At 47.9% G+C, this 21,348-nt stretch overlaps 1 protein-coding gene across 6 annotated transcripts in view; it reads left to right on the top strand.

Annotated features, from left to right (window-relative positions):
• RFT1 (RFT1 glycolipid translocator homolog) overlaps window positions 1-8,533 on the top strand; it is a 34,561-nt gene extending 26,028 nt beyond the window's left edge. For 3 of the 6 annotated variants that reach the window (XM_074313093.2, XM_088798471.1, XM_088798470.1), the window contains 4 exons: window positions 2,042-2,147; window positions 4,640-4,681; window positions 7,228-7,477; window positions 7,812-8,533. In XM_074313093.2, the coding sequence (XP_074169194.1) occupies window positions 2,042-2,147; window positions 4,640-4,681; window positions 7,228-7,477; window positions 7,812-7,979 (566 nt within the window). In that variant the 3' untranslated portion in view covers window positions 7,980-8,533. Of the gene's footprint in view, window positions 1-2,041; window positions 2,148-4,639; window positions 4,682-7,168; window positions 7,478-7,811 lie in introns of those variants that run through there. The other 3 variants (XM_019724273.3, XM_088798472.1, XM_019724274.3) reach the window with 2 other exon arrangements.
• The last annotated feature ends 12,815 nt before the right edge of the window (window positions 8,534-21,348 follow it).

Raw genomic sequence — 21,348 nt, 5'->3', positions numbered from 1 at the left:
TCGCTTCTAGTGTTTGTCAACTGTCCTTGGCTTATAGGTGCATTACTCCAGTCACGTGGCCGTCTTCTCCCTGTATGTGGCTCACACCATCTTCTCTCTGTGTTCCAATTTCCCCTTTTTATAAGGACACCAGTCATAATGGATTAGGGCCCAGCCTAATGACCTCATTTTAACTTTATTCTCTTTCGAAAGACTCTATTTCCAAATGAGGTCATATTCTAAGATACTGGGGATAGGACTTCAACATACTTTTTTTTGTGTGGGGGGAGGGCTGTAATTCGACCTATAATACCCCTCAATTTCAATCCATAGTTCCATTCACGAATTTCCCAGTTCAACCTTTCCCCAGAATTGATTCAAAGCCCTTCTACTTGAATGACTGTGTTTTGCAAGAATTTGTGTTCTCCATGTCGCAAAGCAGTTCACTGTCCACCTGCAGATGGAGCCACACATGCCATTAGCTTTCAGTTACCAAGTGAGAGTCGCATGTTACGAAAAGAGCCCAATGTCTGTCTGCCAGAGAGAAGAGGATGGAGAGAAGCAAGAAGCATGCTGAGCATAGCCTTGAGCTATCCCAGGGAAGAACTAGGTCCCTGCCTCTTCTGTTGGAGTTGTCCCTCAGCTGCTGTGGGGGCCAGGCTACTTTCTGCAGCAGCTTGGGGAATGAAGTGCAACAAGACATGATAAAATGTGGAACCCAAGAGAGAGCCATGGAAAATAGTTGTGGGTTGGGCATCAGGGCTGCCCTGTATTCCTTTTGTAATTTTTGACTTCCATAAAACTGTTTACGGTCCCCACGGCACAGGGATCTTTCATATTAAGCAGCTTTTGTAAACTATGAATAAGTTCCAGATTCTGAGACTCTAGAACTTCAATTCCACCTCCCCCCCACCCCCACACACACCTTTTCTTTTTAGGTTTCTGCTTTATTGAGGTCTAATTTACATAAAGTAAAATGCTATACTCTTGAATGTACAGTTTGATGAATATTGACAAATAAATGACAACCATGTTACCACCATTCAGATTAACATATAAAATATTCCATTACTCCAGAAAGTTCTCTCAGGACCCTTTCCAGTCAACTATCCCCCTTCACCTCGGAGGTAACCATTGTTCTGATTTCTGTCATAGGTTAGTATTCCTTCTAGAAAGAATTTCATATAAATGAAATATTGCAACATGGACACATTTGTGTTAGGCTTTAAAATTTTTTTTTTTTAATTTTTATTTTGTGTTTGGCTTCTTTCCCTCAATATAAAGTTTTTGAGATTCATCTATGTTTTTCCATGAATCAGTAGTTTCTTTCTCTTTGATTGCTGGGTATTTCTTTGTATGGACAGCCCGTAGTTTGTTTATCCTTTCTCCTGTTAACGTCACTTTGGGCTATTATGAGTAAAACTGCTATGGACCTTTATGTACAAGTGTTTTTGTGAATATGTGCTTTTATTTCTGTTGGAGGTATACCTAGGAGTAGAATTGCTGGGTCGTAGGTTGGGTATATGTTTATTTTATTTGCAGTTGCTTGGCTGCCTCTTGATAATGGCCCTCTTAAAAGACGGGATCAATCCCATTTTTAAGGCTTCTGATCTTTTGTTAGCAGATTTCGCCAAAGCTTCTTAGTTAGCTGTAGAATCACATTACTTTGTTATAAAAGAAAATAACACTATGGGCTCCAATTCTCCCTGCAGATTTGTGGGTGTTCTGCTTCTGTAGCTTCCAGCTGCTCCTGAGCTTGGGCTTCTCTCCAAGGTCTTTTCGTTAGGACCTTTTTAACTGAGGTTCTCTTAATATGCAAGAGATCTGTACATTTATTCATAATTGTCCTTTTGTTCTTAGCTGTTTATTTTAGTGAGTGCTATGGGAATGCTGGGAGTCCTTCCGGATAATTAAGACTGTAGGCTTGAGCATGTGTGTGCCCACTGATGATACCAGCAGAGTTCGTGACCAGTTCTGGTGTTCTCTGACCACCCAGCCAACCTGAGGCTGGATGTGGGCCTCCCGAGTGGGCTCTGGTGTCTCATTGGTTGTTTCCTTATAGGTCCTGTTTTACTACGTTCCTATTGTCTCTATGTCCTCCTGCTCGCCATCAATGGAGTAACCGAATGCTTCACATTTGCTGCCATGAGCAAAGAACAGGTCGACAGGTAAGCAACCTTAAAGACACGTCTGTAATCCTGGCCTTTAGCCAAAGTGAAGTAACTTGCCAATCTTCTTTCTTTTCGTCCTGGACACGCCTTTATAGAAGGCTCTTTTAGCGGTAGCACCTAGACCACTGCTTCTCCGGGCCCGACATGGCACAGGCACATTCAGTGAGTCCTCCCCACGGCAGGGCTGGGGGGCAGCAGTTGTTCTTCACCTCCTTTTGTGCAGGAAGAAATCTGGACCCCGAACGGTTATGTTAGTCCAGGTTTGCAGAGACATGCACGAGACAAGCCCCTCTCCTCCACCCCCTTACTCAGTGCTCAGTGGGCTCCTAAGGAGCTTCTTCAAGATGCAGAGTCCAACTCCTGAGAATCTGATTTTTAGGTCTTTGAAAATCTTAGGGATCTGTGACATCTCTCTCTCCTCAGAAGAAGGCATATACACCTTTTGCCACAATTTTTTCCCATCCATTAACTCCAGATCAGAGCCTCTGGTTATGAGTCAAAATCGCCCCAAGGAGCTCGTTAGAAAGGCAGGTTCCTGCCCACCGACTTCCACCACTCTCTCCTGCCACACCAACAGAATCAGCAGGCCCCTGACCCTGTGTGTGTGTTTTAAAAGCTCCTCAGTGATCCTAACGTGAACTGCTGGTTAGGAGACTCACACCCAAGATCACTCATTTTTTGTGTCCCAAATGCCAAAAGTAGCAAGGTAGTATCTTACGAGGTCACTACAGGGTGAGTTTGAGGAGAAGGATAAAAGGAATAGGGGAGAAGAGAGCATAGGCGCAGTGGGTGTAGGTAGTGGGCCTGTGGCCCTCGTTATCCCTTTCCTCCTTGAGGCCTGGGTCCCTCTGGGGTGTCCCTGCTGCCTCTGTGATGCCTCGAGGGCTGCTGAATGCCCTCAGAGGCCCAGGGAAAGGGTCGTCCACACAGTTGGGGACCCCTTCCTCTCACCAGAGCAGCCTCTCTCTTCTTCCCGTTTCAGACTGTCTCACAAAGAAGCTTGGTGACTTTGTTTGCTGCACCATAGTTTAGAACTAGAGTGGAGAGCGGTAGTCACAACCCAGACCGATCAGATTCCCCTAGGAAGTTCTAGACTCCTCCCAGACCAACTGAGCTAGAACTGCAGGGGCCTCAGACGAAGAATCTTCTATTACACAGCCCCAGGAGATTTCTTATAATAATTGGGTCTTAGGAACCGCTGGCCCAAACCAGCTTTCACATTGACACTGTGGCCCAGTACATGTTGGGGTGGATATGACTGAAACTTTCTGCTTTCATGAAGCAGTAAGTACCCCAGTTATGCTCAGGACACACTGATGGATTTTTTTCTGTTTTGTTTTGTTTTGTTTTTTTTTTAGTGTGTTTTGCCAGGATCCATAAGCTCCAAGTCCAGTTTCAATCTAGTTGTGGAGGGCGCAGCTCACAGTGGCCCATGCGGGGATTGAACTGGCAACCTTGTTCTTAAGAGCACCGTGCTCCAACCAATTGAGCTAACTGGCTGCCCCACATTGATGGTTTTTTATTCCGTTCCATTTCATTTTTTAAACTGCCATATTATGACCTACTGAATTGATTTTCCAGCCTCGTTTTAGGTCACAACACATGGTTTCAAACTGTGGTCTAGACATGGTGTTTACTTCAGATAGTTAAATTTATAGCTATAAAACTGCTTTGAATCCATCCGCTCCCTTTTTCCATGAATGGAAAGTTCTATTTAAGTTTAATTTTGAAAACACTATGTTTTTATTTGAAAGGTGCTTGTAATATGAAATAATTTTTAAATGCACTTAACACATACTAAATGAGGCACTGAGGCATAGTGGAAAGAGCTCTGGACCAGAAATCTATCTCTTTGAAGAGAATTTTGTTACAGTAATTTCAGCATTAGTGTTGAGGGGAAGAATCAACACTATACCTGCTTAAAATGTTAAAAAATATATGTTACAACTAAATCATGAGGAAATATCGATCGAGCCTGGCTTCTTAAATTGCATTAAACCAAACGAAACAACTTATAAGTGAGTTGTAATGGGATTTGGACAGTATATAAACATCTGGAAAATTATTTTCATGGTATTAGCAGTCAATATAGAGAAAAGAGAGCAGAGTGCTTTCTAATGTAGTTCTCATCTGAAGTAGCTCACTTCCCTTAAGAGTAAAAGTGACTTTAAGTGTAATCTTAAGATGTGTATTTTTTTAAAAAACAAGATATGTATTAAACATAGCAGGCCCTGGCCCCACCCCCCTGGCCCTGGTCTGAGCACAAGGAGCTTCTGAGCTCATCACAGACCACAGGCATTTTTTTCACCCTGAATTTAACCAGACATGAAAGTCTAATAAGGATTTTTATAATAGAATTGGGCAGCTTAAGTGTTATGATTGATTTACATTGGATGTTTCAGATTCTGAATTTTAAAAAATATTGATAAAATCATGGGCTTTTACTTAACCAGCTTCAGGTTAATTAGTGTTTTTCTAATTAAAAACAGGGCGTTTGGTTGGATGTGCAATATTGGGACGTCCTTTGAATTGTAAGTTGCTTTTTTGTTAATGACCTCATAATGTACGCAGAATATGATGGATAGGTTTTCATTATGCCCCATTGAAGGTTTTCATTATGCCCCATTCTATTTTTTAAGGATATCTCACTTTCTTTTGTTCATTTGACAAATGCTTTTTGAGCATCTAGTCTAACAGGCATTGTTTTAAGCTCCAGGAATACAGCAGTGGGTAAGACGGATGAGATCCCTGCTCTCCTGGAGCTGACAGTCCGAGAAACAGATAGCAAGCAAGTAAATAAATAAAAAAAGATTGTGCTGCCCAGAGAACTAAAACAGGGTTATGTGGTGAGAGTGGGGGCCCTTTTACTTTGGAGGCCCCTCTGAGGAGGTTGCATTTAAGCTGAAGCCTGAATGACCAAGAAGAGTCTGCTATGCAAAGATGGGGCAGAGCCTTCCAGACAGAGGGGACAGTGATGCAAAGGCCCAAGATTGACAGCTTCTTTGTATGATTTGTTGACTCTGAGTGGCCGGCTTAGAGTGGGACTCCATGACTGTTGAATGAAGGGTGAATGCAGTCTTTTCACAGTGTATGTAACAGGCTGGTGCCATCCGTTCCATGGCTGTGGAGGCTGCGCTAGGGCTGTATTCAACCAGCACCTACTGGGGGACACTGGTTGCTGCAGTCAACAGCTTTGACCGTCCATCTTCTGATAAGCATGATTCTAAACCAGCGTCTTCTTAGGGTGATGGGAAAATAAGCATTCAAAAATCATTTACTATTTATGTTAACCAAACCTCATAGAATGGTCATTATTGTCACTAATTTTACATTGATTTAAAAAGTGGTGTTGTAATTGCATCTTTAAAATTCTCATTTTTTTCTTGGATTTTGCCTTTAAGGCTATATGTTTGTGAGTTCTGGAAAGTTCGACAGCTTCAGAGTGCTATTCTAGTGAAAAACAGTGGACCCCCATCATCATCAACAGCTCCTCCCAAATGGCCACACCAAAGAAGCCACACTGTTGAATTGTCCCTGCTTGAATTAGCCATTGGTTTCATTCACTGTTGACATTTTACTTGGAGTTGGGTGAGGATGACTTTGAAAGTTTGTGACTCTATGGCTTCAAGTTCAAGGATTGGTGTAGACCTTCCTGAGATAGTTTCTGGAAAGAAAAAAACACCAGATATGCATCTCTGCTTCTTTTGGAAAAGAGGTCAGAGTGCTGGTCTATCATGGGCCCCACCCAGTGACTTGTTATGACGTTGGCCACTCTGATCATTGATTAGTAGTGAAGAAACTTCCCCCGTGAAGGTGCAAGCTCAGGTACTTCCATTGCTCATTAAAAGAGACCTCTCTCAACTAAGAAGCAAACAAACCCCCTCTTTGGAAGTTGATGAAAAGCACACCTCCCCTTGGGAGTATAGTCGTGTGTGTGTTGGGGGTGGTATTCTTACCACCCATTCTGACAAAGTATGTTTCCGTAGCACCTTGGGCTTACTTGGGCAGCCAGGTGACCAGTACCTGGGCACTTGGAGGACACAGTGGATTTCTTACCATCCCTCATGTGTGGAGCCTGACTGGTGGCCTCTGAGGTTTCCTAACCCAGCAGACACAGCTTCGGGGGAGGGGCGAACCTACTGGGTTTGATTCCCTCATCAACTGTGTACTTAGAATGCCTGCTGTGCACTAGGAAGCCAGATGCTGGAGAATTTTGTTCATGACTCTACCACATGCCTCTTGGAGGCTATTTTACCTTTGCCGTGACTCCATTTCCCTTGCTGAGAACTGACGGTAACTGACTGGCATGCTGCTTTGAAATCAAAGACGTTAAAGGAGCGGTACAGTCCATCTAATCATGGACTCTAAAGAGCTCTAGAGATGTAGAGAGAGAAGGAAGGATGTGTAGTGAGAGTCTGGAAAGCACTGAAGGTGATCCAGGCCTTACTCCCTGTTTACATTTTGTTTTGGAGACCGGTCATTCATTTGCTTTGAGTGAGGTCCACTGGCCAAGGTTACGGGGCTTCTGCATTTTCCAAGGGAAGTGGTGTGAGGTGCTAAAGGTTAGGAGCCAGGGGTCAGGTGGGAGTGCTGACTCACTCCTTAGGCAAACTACTTGGCTCTCTGTACCCAGTTTCCTTGTCTATAAAATGAATGTAAACTCCACTGGGCAAGGGCGATAGATATTTGTTGCCAGCACCTCTCACAGTGCCTGCCACAGAGTTTGCATTCATATATAATTATTAGCTGTGTCCTATTCTCGTGCCTCACTTTGAAAACTTGGGCTGAAAGGGACTTTTATGTGTTTTGATCACAAAGTTTCACTTAAACTAACCAATTATTATCCTTAAAAACCACAAATATTCTGAGTTGCTCATTTTCTTACTCCTCTATTCAGGGGTGAGGGGGACATTTCCATGTTATCTATATAGCATTCAGTGTTGTGAAAACCAGCTGGATTATGGGAACTCGGAGGTGCTCTCTGTGCCTTTATGTTCACAGCCACTTTTTTTTCACAGCAGTCTTGTGTTGGGACAAGGCACCCACTGCCCTGCATTGCTTGCTGCCCTCTCCCCAGGTACAATCTCACAATGCTGGCCTTGTCGTCTTCATTCCTGGTGTTATCCTACCTCCTGACCCGTTGGTGTGGCAGCGTGGGCTTCATCGTGGCCAACTGCTTTAACATGGGCATTCGGATCACACAGAGCCTTTGCTTCATCCACCGCTACTACAGAAACAGCCCCTACAGGCCCCTGGCCGGCCTGTACCTGTCGCCAGTCCTCCTTGGAGCATTTGTCCTCAGTGGGGGGATTACTGCTGTTTCAGAGGTGAGACTCCCTGCCGTCTTCACACCACATGCTTCAGTGGGCTGCCCGCTGTCCCTCACCGTAGGCTTCCCCTTCCCGCTCTGCCTAACGCAGCTGGACAAGTACTTGCCTCCTCTTCTTCCTTCCCCTAAGCCTCTAGGACAGCGTCTTATGATAGATATAACCAGACCATGTTACCAGCGGGGATGGAATAGACCCCACTGGGTTGTCATGCCTTTCATCTGACTCAAAGCTGGAACAATAGAGGCCCTGCTTTCCCTGGCTTACCCTAGAGGAAGGAGGTACAGATGGGGGCGGGGGTGGCCGGGGCAGTGACAATGGTTTCTTTCCGCAGGTGTTCCTCTGCTGTGAGCAGGGCTGGCCAGCCAGGCTGGCACATGTTGCTGTCGGGGCCTTCTGCTTGGGAGCGACTCTCGGGACAGCATTCCTCACTGAGACCAAGCTGATCCACTTTCTTAGGACTCAGTTAGGTGTGCCCAGACTCACTGGCAAAATGACGTGACCTTAGGGAATTCACTGGCACCTGTGTGCCTGGACCAGCTTACAGTGGTTTTGTGGGAGGAACACATTTCCTGTGCAGAAGAGCCCTGCAGAGGGGTCTGCAGTAGAATGAGACCAACCCAGGAGGTGAGATGTCCGAGAAAACCAACAGACCAAACACCATGCATTTGAAGTCTCAACCAGGAAAAAGGTATTTCATTTTTAAGGGAGCAAAAAGGTCTTTTAAAATAGATATAATTATTTTTTTCACCATTTTGTTCTAATCAGCATAATTCTTTTGATTAATATATTAATTCCTCTTGGATATGATGCTCCAGCAAACTATATCTTGGATGTTAATAATTAATAATCATCTGGCCCAGAAAAAGAGGTAGTCATTTTACCCTTCATAGGAATATTTGACTTATTCTATAAAAAAAGGAAGGAGAGCTGCTTTTAGGCACCAAACAAGAACATAGATGGCCCTGGAATTAGGGCTTTTCCCATGTCAACACTGTGGTCTGAGTTGTTAGAGGAATAAAGACGTTACTCAATAAAAAATCCAAGAAATGAAAACACGAAGTCTTTGTGGTCACATTTCCCAAAGTTAACTAAGGGGTGACGTCTCATCTTCACTGCGTTGTCCCCCAGGCCAACACATGCTGCCTTCCCAGAGTAGGGGCAAGCTGGCTCAAGACCCTAGCCTGGCCACAGGAAATGGGGGGTTTTGAAGGAGACTGGGATCTAATGAGAGCTCCCTTGTCTGCTGAAGGCAACGCTGTTTTGCAGCTGGCTGTAACTTCTCATGTGGAGATTGCACAGATGCCAACTAAAGTTAAATAGATGTATCTTTATTTCCTCAGAATAAAATAGGGTAAATGCTATGTGGCAAGTATCACTGAGTCAAGACCTTCCCACTGACGCATTACTTCCATCACTGAATTCCAGCCCCAGGACAAGAGTGGCAGGCCTGGGGGTCTGGGCCTCCCGCTAAGACTCACCTCCCTGCACCCTACACCCTGCACCCAGCAGGTGAGATTGCTGAGCATTGGTCCTCGACAGCAAAGCATTTTGCTTCTTACATTAATGTATTAACTTCATTTGCATATGATTGACTTTTGGAACCACATGCACAAATGTATCCTGAATGATAGTAGTTATCATCTGGCCCCAATGTCCCCAAACTTTCTATATTTATATTAAGAGAGCAGTTCACCTGTGCCAGTCAGGACAACTTGTATCAGGCAGTGGCTTGGCTGAGATGCATGTACGTGGATCCACTGGCCTGGAGCCATAGCCCAGGGGCCAAGAACCAAGACGAGCAGCACACTGAGTCTAGGGCCCTTGTTAACTATTCAAAGGAAGAATGCTTTGCACCAATTAGAGGAAAAGTAGCTAAACGTAAGGTGTCACTGAGCAATCAGAGGCCCTCCAAAAGCATGGTCTTGGTTATGCTTTTGTAAGGTAGGGTCAGGCTAGCTCAGAAGAGCTGGTAAGCGGCACACACGGAAGGCAGCCCTCCTTCCCATGTACTTTTTTGCTCCTGAGTGTGTGGAAATGGGCTTTTGGGCCTGCTGCCACTGACCACCCCTCCGTCCCCTAGGACCTTGTCACCCAATCCATGCCCACTTGACCCCAGACTCAAAGCATGGTCCTTGAACTACCTACCTCAGAATCCCCTGGATTGCACTGTAACTGGGTTCCCAGGACCCACTCCAGACCTTTGGAATCTGTGTCTCTGGGGGCTGAGCCCTGGGATCAGCTGTTTTTGGCAAACCAAGGTTGGCACTCGCACCATCCTCATCAGCATCAGGGCCCAGGACCAGTTGGCAACATGTTCACGGCGGCCCCTCTCTGCCCGGGAAGAGAGCTGCTGGGGCCTGAGCAGATGGCTGGCTTCCCAGCTCTTGAGCAGGACCTCCGAGGTTTCTGCTCTGCCCTCCCGTGACAGCGAGTGCTTGTCCTCTCATCTCTCATCCCTGCGTAGTCTGCCTTTACCCAAAAACAACTTTTGGAGGGAGTCACACTTTTGCCTTGAAGTACCACTTAAAATATAGTGAAGTTACTTCTCCATGGAAACCAGTCTAAAGCATATCCTTTTTTGAAACGAAGAAGCCTTTGGTGGTGAGAGTAACAGTATTCCCTCTTTCTGTGCTGCTCTGACCACACGTGTGTTGGTGTCTTCAGATTGGGCCTGTCAGATCGCTCAGCGAGGGGATGCTGCTGTGCTGCTTAGATTCCTAGTTCTGCAGGTGCGGGGTCTCTGTCCCCCTCCCAGCCACTTACCGGCCTCATTCCAACGGGGCACTTCCTCCTGTCTTGTTTCTTTAATCATGTATTCAAGTTGCTAATTGCATGCCAATTCCTGATTTTAAAATGAATAAATGGTTTTCTTTACATCTTCAGATCTTTCTTTCATACCCTTCCTCTTTCCAAAAAGGGGGGGGGGGTGTCTTAAATTTCAAAACGAAGGTGCGCAAATAGCTTTGAGTATGTGAACCATTTTTTTCCGCATCAGAACATTTCTCCTTGCAAGGACTGTGATTCCTGACTGAAAGCGGTGATGCTTTCCCGGCCTCTGTGATGGAGCCTTCTACTGAAAGATCTGGCAGTTTATTCACTACTCTTCCTTTCTCTCCCGAAGCAGTGTTTCCCTTTGTTGATTGTACGATTGTCTCTCTCCTGTCTTCTCTCTGGCCTGGTCTTTGTATTGGTCACGTTTTAAAATTAAGCAGCCATTCTTTGATGGATCAGGACTAATACTTGGCAGGAAGGGCAAGTGTATGATTTTAGGCAACGTAATTTTTAGGAGCCTAGGGTACCCATCGACCCTTAATATTTTTCTTAATTGGTGCTGGAATTTCCATTCCCCCAGAGAAGGACTCCTTGACTCACTCACACTAAGATGTAAAATGACCTCATCAGGATTCTTTCCTGAGAAGCTTTGGGTATTGAGGAGATAGGAGCTGAGAGCATCCAGGTCCTGAAGGAGAAGGCGGTCGGGTGAGAGGCTGTGCAGGCCCCAGAAGGCAGTTGCTCTGAGTGCTGCGGGGTGGCCTTTGGGATGGATAGAATTCAGTTATGGGGGAAACCTGGGAGAATATGATCCCTGGCCCAGTCTCGGACAAGCCATGATTGAAAATGGAGTGGGCCTGGGAGGGGACTAGAGTAGGGAAAGAGGCTGGGGAGCCCTTTCACATACCTGCAAACCCCTGCTCCTAGGGGAGGCCAGGCCAGAAGCAGAGCGGGTGAGCCTTTGGCATCAATGACAAAGTGAGGGGATCTCCCACCAGGAGTTCAGTCTAGAGAAACTTTGAGAGCTGACCCCCGGGCTTAGGTAGCTCAAGGTTCTCAGTGACCCCAAGGAAGCCTTCGGGAAGGCAAACCAGAAACCAGGAGTCTTGTGGAGCTTGTTGGAAAGGACCAGTTTTGGAAAGAAGAGCTAAGGCCTAATCGTCAGGGATCCTGTAGAAATTTCTTGAAGACAGTAAACAGAACTGGACAGAGCAACTGAACAAGAATTTTAATGTGAAATATCACTTCATTTGCTGACTATTCTATGAGTCTCCAGGAAGGGACTGAGACTCAGGTAGTTAATTTAGAAGTGAGACTTCTGAGCCAATCAGATGCAGATGGAAAATGATTTGTTTTACTATTACTTACTGTACCTGGGTGAATTAGCCCTAATGCTGTAACTATTTCATTTGCTAATTAACTTTTAAGGGTAACAGAAAATATATTTTACTTGAAGAATTTGGGGGGAAGACTCATATTGATTTGCATCATCAATCCGACCCCAATTACTGTGGCATAATCCATCTCATTATTTAGTGCCATTCATTTTTAACCAGACCGGCTAGGCATATCAAAGTAAAATAGGAAAAATGGGTTCCTAATGTAGTTCAGCCTCCTTTAGGAGCCTAATGAAGGAAGTCTTATAAAACTTCTTAATTATCCTCCAGATGAGTTAGCAGAAGTTGCTGGGTACCCCAGTCCCAAAGAGCAGTTGATTCTTTGTCTGCAACTTCTCCATCCTTGGGCAGCACGGCTTGAATGGAAAGTGCTAGAGGTGAGATGGAGAGAATAGGTCTTTTCTCTTCACAAGCTAGGTCCTCAGCGGAGCAGGTGCCCCTGGAGCTCTGTCCCAGCCTGCAGGCTCCAGCACACTTGCTTTTGGAGACTGCTCCCCACAGCTTGTCCAGCCTATGTCAGTACACTGTACCCCACATTGGACATACCGATCACGTGAGAATACAAGAGTTGTGCCTGGCTAACTTGCATGATGTTATGTTCGATAGACATTTAAAACATCAGTTTTGAAGCTTTGTTTGTACTTTGGAGCCAAATTTTGTTTCCATCTCAGTCATTTCTGTAGATTCCTGACGAGCTGAAGGGCCCTGGACACTGACCAAGTGAATAAAGGGCCTGGGAGCTGGGGAAGCAGGGATTGGGCCTGTGAGGCTGCCTCACTGTGAGGCTGGCTGGTACCCGGGCGCTGGGGCAGCTCCTGGACCTTCCGACTCCTCGTGGCTTTCTGCTGGGGTGATTCTCCCCTTTCCTGGGGCCCAGGCAGCTGGTGGGCAGGCTGGTGGGCAGTGAGAGGAGGAGTTCCCAGAACCAGATGCTGTTCTCAGAGTACAGGCCCAGCTTTTTCCACTGATGAGACATTCTTTTTCACCATCTTTTGTCTTTAACCCCCAATCTGTCCTTCCTCTCAGCATTAAGCTCTGTTCTGAATGTAAAGCCCCTGAAGGAGAAATGGTGATCTTTATCGGACAGCTACCTTGGGCCAGGGGTCATAAGTGAGCCAGTGGGTCTGCCTTTGGGTCAGATGAGCCTGCTGGCTCATTCAGCTCCCTCTGGGGAGGGGCTGGGCAGGGTGGCCTGGCTCATCCAGGACCTGACCCTGCTGACTTCTGTCACAGCGTTGCCCTGTCCTGAAAATGCAATTGGCGGACGCCATCTGGGTTCACAGTGCTCAGTGAAAAGCAACCCAAAAAACTGGCACTCCCAGGTCCTTTAATCTCATCTGCACCACCCTGTCACAAATTTGGGTCTTGGTACGGGGCTCTGATTCTGTCAGCACAGTCAGTGAGCAGTGATTAATTAAGACACGACTACATTCGTCACATTGGAGGTGACAACTGAGAAGCATGTTTCCGGTTCTTGTTGGGGAGAGCCTGACATACTTTTCGATTATGTGGAACTAATAGTACGTGGCTTCCACGTAGTGATGTTGGGTGGGAGAGAAGGGGGAATCTTCACTGAAGGCGTGATTCACTGGGCAGCACTGGTTTTCTTCCCAGCTCACCTCCTCCTCCCTGCCTCCTTTGCAAAATCACCAAGAGTGATAGCAGGGCCAATGGCTTAAGGGGTACCACAGGGCCTCTTGGAGAAGGACTTTTGGTTCCCGCCTGTTCCCAGGAGAATTATGAGAACCCCCAAGAGGGTGACTTAGGAGGCTCAGTCCTTTCAGTGGTGTGTGTCGAAAACCCCAGCGTCTCTAGTCTCGGAGCACACGGTCATCTGGTAGCACACAGCATGGGCCCTGCAGGGAGAACCATAAAGACCAGGAGGAAAAAAAGAATATTTCTCTCCACACATAATCCCAACCAAACTAGGGAATGTTGCTAAAATAGCTTTCCCTTTTGTTTCCCCTAGGGCATTAACACAACAATTTTATGAACTAACCAGATTAGCCCAGTGCATTTTATGTTTCTGAACTAGAGCTGAAGATTCCTTTCTTCCTCACAGTGGCTTGTGAGATCCCTACGTGGCATCTCTCCAAGGATGAGAGAATGTAGCAGGTGTGCAGATGTCAGGCTGTGGGGGGCATTAGAAGGGACAGAGTTACTTGGACCTTTTCCTTTTGTAACGGTGAGTGAAATCATGTGGAGCTCCAGCTCGCCAGCGGGGCTGATGGCACGATGCCCAAGCACACTGGCGACTTGTCCTCGCCTCCTCTCAGCGCTCCTGCAGCAAACCTGCAAATACAGGGCCGAGAGCCAGGCGCTGGGTAAAAGCCCCAGAGGTGTCCTGCCCGCAGTGTTTCTTCCATCTGCACCATCAATGGGAAATCCACTCACGTCCATGTCTGCCTTTTAAAGTACATGAGCAGAGTTTCGTTTTCTTTCCTCCCCGCCCCCCTTCTTCCCACTCCGGTTCAAGCCGTTGTTTCTCAATCTGGTTGTGTAAGACTCAGCTCCCTGGCCCAGGCTGCTATAATGAGACTTGAGCTCCCCCAGGCTGCCCTTAGGGCCACTCACAGGAGCTCACCACAGCTCTCGCCGGCTGCGTGCCGCTCACTATGGGCACCGGTTTCTCATGGCAGCGCACTGTAGCCCATGGCAGCACTCAGCAGCTTACACCAACCTCCCGCTGCTCACCGCTGCCCAGCTCCACGGAGAGCTGTTGTTCACAATCTTAGCCATAGAGGGCGCAGCTCACCGGCCCATGTGGGAATCGAACCGGTGGAGCTCGGCGCTCCAACCACCTGAGCCTCCCAGCCTGCCCGGTTTCATTTTCTAAATGGCACATGGTGCAGATATGCCATTGGTTATGCCCCAGCCTAGCTGCCCTTTTCTAACTCACTGGGTGACCTTGAACAAGTCTTTCTCACTCTACCAATTATGGAGCACTGAGCATGTGCCAGGTCCTATGTAATGACACACTTGACATGTGTTAACTGTTAAATCTTCACCGCAGCCCCATCTGTTGTTTATATGTTACAGGTGAGGAAACTGAGGCACAGTGAAATGACTTGATTTGCTCTGAGCCACACAGCTAGGAAGAAAGTGGCAGAACTGGGATCAACCCCCGGTCTACCTGATTCTTGACCTCCCCCCACTTTACTCCAGGTTCCTTCCTCCTTGATTCAACAAGGGGCCGGACTTGATCTGTGGTGTGAAATTAACACTGTGTCCCCGAGAGGACGGAAGCGCCACCCTGCTCCTACTCTAACTGCAATAGTGCCATTTTTACCTGTTTTGAAATTTAGGGGTTAGTTTAAGACTTTGCTTGAAAGAGGGGTTCTTTACAAAAATTTTGAAAGTTTGAAATCCACAGAATTTGAATCTTTTAAATCTTCTCCTTGACCTTCTTTCTGTGACTCATTTTCTCCTGCAGTTTCTCCCCTGCCTCAGTCTTCATCCCATCTTTAAAAAATTGATGTAATTGTTTTGTACAGGCATTATCACCAGCAGGAATAAGAAATATTTGAGACAAATAAATCTGGTCAAACAATTAGGTTGCATCACAAAGAAAAAGTTCTTTGTACTCCACAGCCCCCCAAGTGGCACCACGAGAGTGGGAAGGCAGCTCACTGTGGGCCTCTTAGGCCACTTCCTTACCTTGTAACCAGAAGCAGGAGATCTCATCTCTCTGTGCCTTAGTTTCCTCATCTGTCTCTAACCGACCTTGCGTGGTCCAGGGAGGATGAAAGGAGACTAGAGGTGGGACAAGCAAATTTGGCTTTGAAAGCCTTGGAAAACACAACCCATAGCAAGGCTTCCTAAACATCCCGTTTGTCACCTCCCTGCTTGCTTTCTCTTCTGCTCCCCATTCCTCAGCCAGTCTTCTGACATTGTCCACCCCACCTCCATTCCCAGGCTCCGTTCTCCCCATCCGCACCCCTACTGACCCGATTCAAAGGCCTGTTTATGGCTGAGCTAGTAAAGGAGAGAAGCGAGGACATTACAAATACTCGTGATTTAACTACTTCTTTAGCCTTGTCACCCACAGAAGGCACTGAACCCAGAACACATGGCTTTGGTAAATACAGTTCCTCAATTCTTTTTCCTCAGCTTCTGCCTGGGCTGGTTCCAACGGTGCCCTCACACAGCACCACCTGCTGTCCGCCCTGCAACTCTCACACCTCACCTATTACCCTCAGTTGTCTTTATTCCTTACCTCCCCGGCTGCTCTAGCCTCATCATACTCCTGTCCCTTCTTCCAGCCGCCTCACTTGCCTTCTCCCTTGAGAAAGGGCTTGGAGGCAGAACTCAGATCCAGCCCCACTTTAAGTTGCGTGACCTTGAGCAAGGTAGTTAATCCCTTAGAGCCTCAGTTTACTCATCTGAAAATGGGCATAAGAACACTTGCCGCATAGGGTGTGGCAAGGAATAAATGAGGGGGTGTAGGTAAAGCACTGAGCAAAGGGTGCCTCATGCCAGCCCAGTGTTTTCTCTTGAGTGGAATTATAAAGCTGCCAAAGAGAGAGGAGTATTTGTTTCACCCCTACCTGCTCCCTCCTCCCCACCAACCTAATCCCGGTCCACAGAAACTGTGTGTGTGTGTGGTTGAGAGTCTTTTTTCCCTTCTGTAGCAACCTTCCCCCCCCCCCCCCCCCCCGTTCCTTGAAGGCAAAGCTTCAGGCGAAGAAGAAATGAAAGCACCTTTTCAGCCCAGTTTATCCAGAAGAAGAAATGAAAGCACCTTTTCAGCCCAGTTTATCCAGAGGTGAGGACATGGTCAGGGAGACGCTGCAGAGCTGCCCACAGCCTCCAGAATCTTGGCAAAACTCCTTGGCCAGGCCTGGGGAAGCAAAGCTGCATCTTCTGGCAAATGCTCTCTTCTAGGCTCAGCCTGAGAGGCTCCCCAGAGCAAGAGGGAATGCATCAGAAGCTTGTTAACATGATTTTCAGCGATTTCAGAAATTGCCTCAGCTGATTGTTTAGGTTTCTTGGCAGCCTTAGATTAAAGCAGAAAGAAAAAAAGCCCCTGGTCATGGAAAAGAATGTGGCTTTGTCCAAGGAGGGCCAGCGGCTGTAGGCAGCTTCTGAAGAAAACAGAGGGCCTGAGTGGGTCCCACCATGCGGGCGGGAGGCCGTGGGCAAGGCTTCAGCTTTCGGCCTGGGCCATGGTGGGCCACAAGGACACTTCTGCACCCCCGCACACTCACTCACCAATTTACCAGTGTCCTCACCTTGCACCCACTCATCAAAACTGATCTGGACACTTTTGAGTGCTTCAGTCTCCCCCTAAAAAAGGACAAACAGCCACTGTCTCTGCACTTAGCCTCTCCGACTTAACTTCTGCAAACTGTTTTTGTTTGCTGTTTTCCCTTCTCTGGGCTGAGATGAAGGAGGCCAGGTTCTGATTACTGGCTTTCTCATTTCAGAAGCAGCTGGGAGGAAGGCAAAGGCCAGAACTTAGGGTGACCAGAGGGTGCAGTGTTCAGGGTGGAGTTTTGCTAAGAAGGGAAGTAGCCTCTGCCCATGGTTAGGATTCACAGACAGTAGGAAGACATCAGACACGGCTGGGCCTGACACTAATCCTTGGGGTAGGAGTTGGCCGTTGACGTTTGGTGTCTGTGTCCGATCTGAGTGGTGGGAGCCCACACATCAGGCCTTCCTCTTGTTCCTCTTCCTCCTGCTGCTCCTGACCTGGGTGTGCCCGGTTCTGATCCGCACACCCGCCACTCCAGGCCTCTCCCACTCTCATCAGCCTCTGTGCGCCACTGCCCCCACCTCAGCCAGGACTCTGGTGGCCTTCAGAGCTTGGGAGATGACGTTTTGGCCTTGGGACCAGCTGTTGGTGTAGGTAATCGACAGAGCTCGAGAGCCTGGGAATCACATTCGAATTCCAGCCCCACCTTTGTCTCTTCATGAGATCCTGGGGGTGGCTTTATCACTTGTCCATCTACAAAAGGTTCTAATCCCTGCCCACTGTTGCCCCAGGGCCATCGTGGGGGCCAAGGATAAGTCACTGTGCCGCAGGTTTGAGGCTGGAGTGGAGAGAGGCGTGCCACGAGCCTGTGTGCTCTGAGGCTGAGCCTGGGGCTCCTATTCAGTCAGGGGAGCTAGACCAGAGCAGAAGTTATCATGGAGTCTAAAATAGCTCTGTGGGGACAGAGCCCCAGAGAGCAGTTTCCAGGCTCTTGGCCTCATGTGGAAAGGTGCTGGCTCAGGTAGTAAATGGCCATCAACTGTGATTGCATGGCCATCAGCTGTGGCCAGTTGGTTGTCAGCTGTAACCAGTGAGCCATTCTCCACTAATATAACTGCCGTGGCTAGCAAGAAGATGGTGGATGGGCTAGCAAGAGTGGGTTGCAGCTAGCAAGTAGGGTTGCTTGGCAGAGAGAAGTGGACGGCAGGTTACAGATCGTGTGGCTCCTGCTTCCTGTGTCTCCAACCCAGCCGCCAGCGAGACTATAGTGGTATGACTCCCCTATCTATGGCTCCGTGGGTGTTCCTTTTGGGCCTCATCATGTCCTATGTTCTTATATGGGGAGCGGGAGCAGAGACCCCTCATGTCACCCTGCATAACAAGCCCCATGTGTTATTTTTCCTGATAACAAATGATCTTATCTCCTGATAGTATTATGTATTTGACGTGTGTCTTAATATTAAATTATAAATTATCCTGGGACAGCCAGTGCCTGCAGACAATTACTGCAATGCCACATCTTGCCCATGGTCTCTTTTCACTGTACATGTAGTGCACATGTCTTGCTCTGCCTGTACTGCCCTCTGCATGTTCTTTTTACTACATGGTGTGCCATTCAAAGTCGTCTCCGGTTTCTTGCTACGTTGTAAACTACATGGTAGTGAATATCCTGACAGAGGCCCCTGAGTATGGGACGTGCTGATCAACCCTGAGAACACACCTGCGGTATGAGAACAGGTTACTGCCGCTCAGCCCCAACCTTGCCCTTCAGGGAGCCCAGGATGGAAAGAAGTCTGCATGGGTCACTCTGTTTTTAACGACCAGCCAGCCTGGAGTCCTAGACTCAAGACATGCTGGCCAGTGGCTCAACCTCTCCTTTTGCTTGGGCTCTTCATCTGAAAAGGGCTTTGCATAATGCCAGGCACCCAGGCAATAGCATTAGTCGTGATATCATGGCAACGCGTCACATGGTCCCTCAATGGCGCTCTTTCCCATTGCAGGAGGAACAGTGGCCTTGATGCCCCTGTGAGTACAAGCCAACCACAAAGACCTGACCCTACAGGCTCACGCCACCTCCTCAGCCACAGATAGAAGGGAGCGGCAGGCTCAGCCTGAAGAGTGTGTGTCTGTCACAAAGAATTGCTTCCCGAGAAGTGTCAGTAAAGTCACTGATGCTCCAGCCGTCCTCGTAGAGAATCTCATTAACCAGCTGGGTCGGATGGGGAACATGGACTAAAAGCCACCAGTAAACAGAAAGGAAGTGGGACAACCCACGCGGGAGTCTCTGCCCTCTGCTCCTGCTCCTTCTCAGGGTGATGTGGCCACCATGCGCAAGTGGCTCTGGCCTTGTTTCCCTGCCCAGAGGAATGGGGTGCAGCCTCTTAAGCTCAAGGCCCATTTTTGTAGCCTTCATGGGCGCCAGCCCATAGATGGAGTCCATGCTCTTGACGACGTCACTACAAGCTCCCGCACCTTTGGGCAGCGGACCCAAGCGTGGATCCTGCCTAAGCTGTCTCCCGACCCTGAGACCCTGGACAATTTACTCCACCTCTCAAGACTCAGCCTGCTCTCCATCTAAACCCTACCTGTTTTTATTTTCAATTTTTATTTTGATCAAAATAAGACATGTATGTAGTTTTTTAAGTTGAACAATACTACACGACTGATAACCCAAAAACTGCAGGCTCTGCTCCCCACCCTCCTTGGCCCAAGACTGTTAGTTCTTTAGGACATTTCTTCTTCCATTTCCCTTCATATTTCTAAATAAATTTTTTTATATTGCTATTTTGTGATTATTTTCCGCTTTTGAATATTCACCTCCTAGTATGGAAAAATGAGTTCTGATAGCCAGCTCTCCACACGCTTCTCTCCCCATCCTCCCAATGTCATGATTTGGGGTGTTGATAAGATTGATCTTCAGTGTTGACATGTTTAAAATGATATAAACATTGTTCTCTGCTAAACCAAGTAGTAGTATCCTATTTCTTCACTGCTACAATTCGTTGTTTTTCCTCAGCTATTATCGCATATTTTTTCATTTGCTTTTTTTTTGTTTTTTACTTTATGCTCTCCCCTACAAAATCGTAAATACCATAGAGCTCTTTTCAACATGACTAACTCCAGCAGGTATCGTGGGTTCTGTATTTTCCCTGGAGACGTTGACCCAGGAGGCCCTCATCCTCCTGTTCAACTCTCACTGTCCCCTTCATTGGCACCCTCCCTTTCCCGGAGCAAAAATACTGAGGCTCAGAGAGGATAACGAAATTTTCCCAATGTTGTAAAGGTAGTCAGATCAGGGTGGAGATGTGGGGCTTAGCCCAGGAGATGCCGCAATGGTCAGGGACCAGCCCCTCGCCCGAGGATGCTGCAGCCCAGGGGGCAGCAGCCGTGTAAACAGGACCACATGGTGGTTTTCACACCTGCAGTAGATTGCACACAGTGCAGAAGCCTCCAGCCCTGATTGCAGAGTGCAGAGGCAGGTCTCCCTGCCCACCCTCAGTGACCCTTCCTGGTAAGTCCATTTATGCCCATTTCCATCCGTATCCTGGGCAGATCTGAGAACGAGCTGGGCCACAAATCTGCCCAACAGCCGAATCCATACTTTTCTCTGACCACCCCATGGCTACCACCCCTTAAACATGCTAAACCAGCACCCACCCATCTGCCAGGCTGACGAGTGCCTCCCAGGGCCACCCGTAACCCCCTCATCACAGAAAGGGCCACTCTTCACCACCACCTCAGGTCTCCTTCATCTGCCACCACTCTCAGTGAGCTCTGCACTGGAGGCGACTCTTCTTTGCTGGTCAGAGTTGGCTAAGGTCAGTTCTGGGGAAAGTGTGGAGGTTGATGTGGTTCTGGGAGTCCCAGGGCCTGAAGGCCCAGTCACCCAGTTCATACACAGGCAACTCCCTAAGGGCAGCACACACTCATAAAAGGGTAGAGCAAGCCTCTTGAGTCCAGGGCCTTGCCGGAAACCCCTGTGCTTCACACTGAAGAGGGCTGTGCATTGTTTGGGGCCTCTGAAGACCACCATCCAGCTCACTTCAGAGGCTGCATGCTAGAGTATTGGCCTGCATGTGTTCTTGCAGGCAGGAGGCCAGACCCCAGGGGAGTTCTGCCATTGGCCAGAACCATCCCAAAGGCTCATAAAGTGAGGCAGGGCACATCTCCCCTGCTTTAGCCACCAAGAAACAAGGAGTGGGCGTCAGAGGCACTTGGGAAATGGAAGATGCATAGATCTCTCCAAGCGGCAACATGCTTTCACCAGGATTTAATCTGCAACTCAGATTCAATCTGCTAAGTAGGGAAGAAGAAAGTGTGTGGTTGTCATAGCAACACCAAATTGCCTAGGACCATGTTAGTCTCTAAGGTAGGGGAGGGAGTGAAGCAGAACCAAGCCTTGTCTCTCTGGTGGGGATGTTCTGGGGTTTGGGGTGGCAGGCTGGACACACCTGCATTCTTCCCACCACCCTCCCTCAGGGCCAAGGGCATGAGCCACGAGGGCT

This window comes from Rhinolophus sinicus, chromosome 5 (assembly GCF_057876585.1).
Source record: "Rhinolophus sinicus isolate RSI-liver-muscle chromosome 5, RSI-T2T, whole genome shotgun sequence".
NCBI classification, from domain to species: Eukaryota; Metazoa; Chordata; class Mammalia; order Chiroptera; family Rhinolophidae; genus Rhinolophus; species Rhinolophus sinicus.
This window is presented reverse-complemented; position numbering and strand designations above follow the sequence as displayed.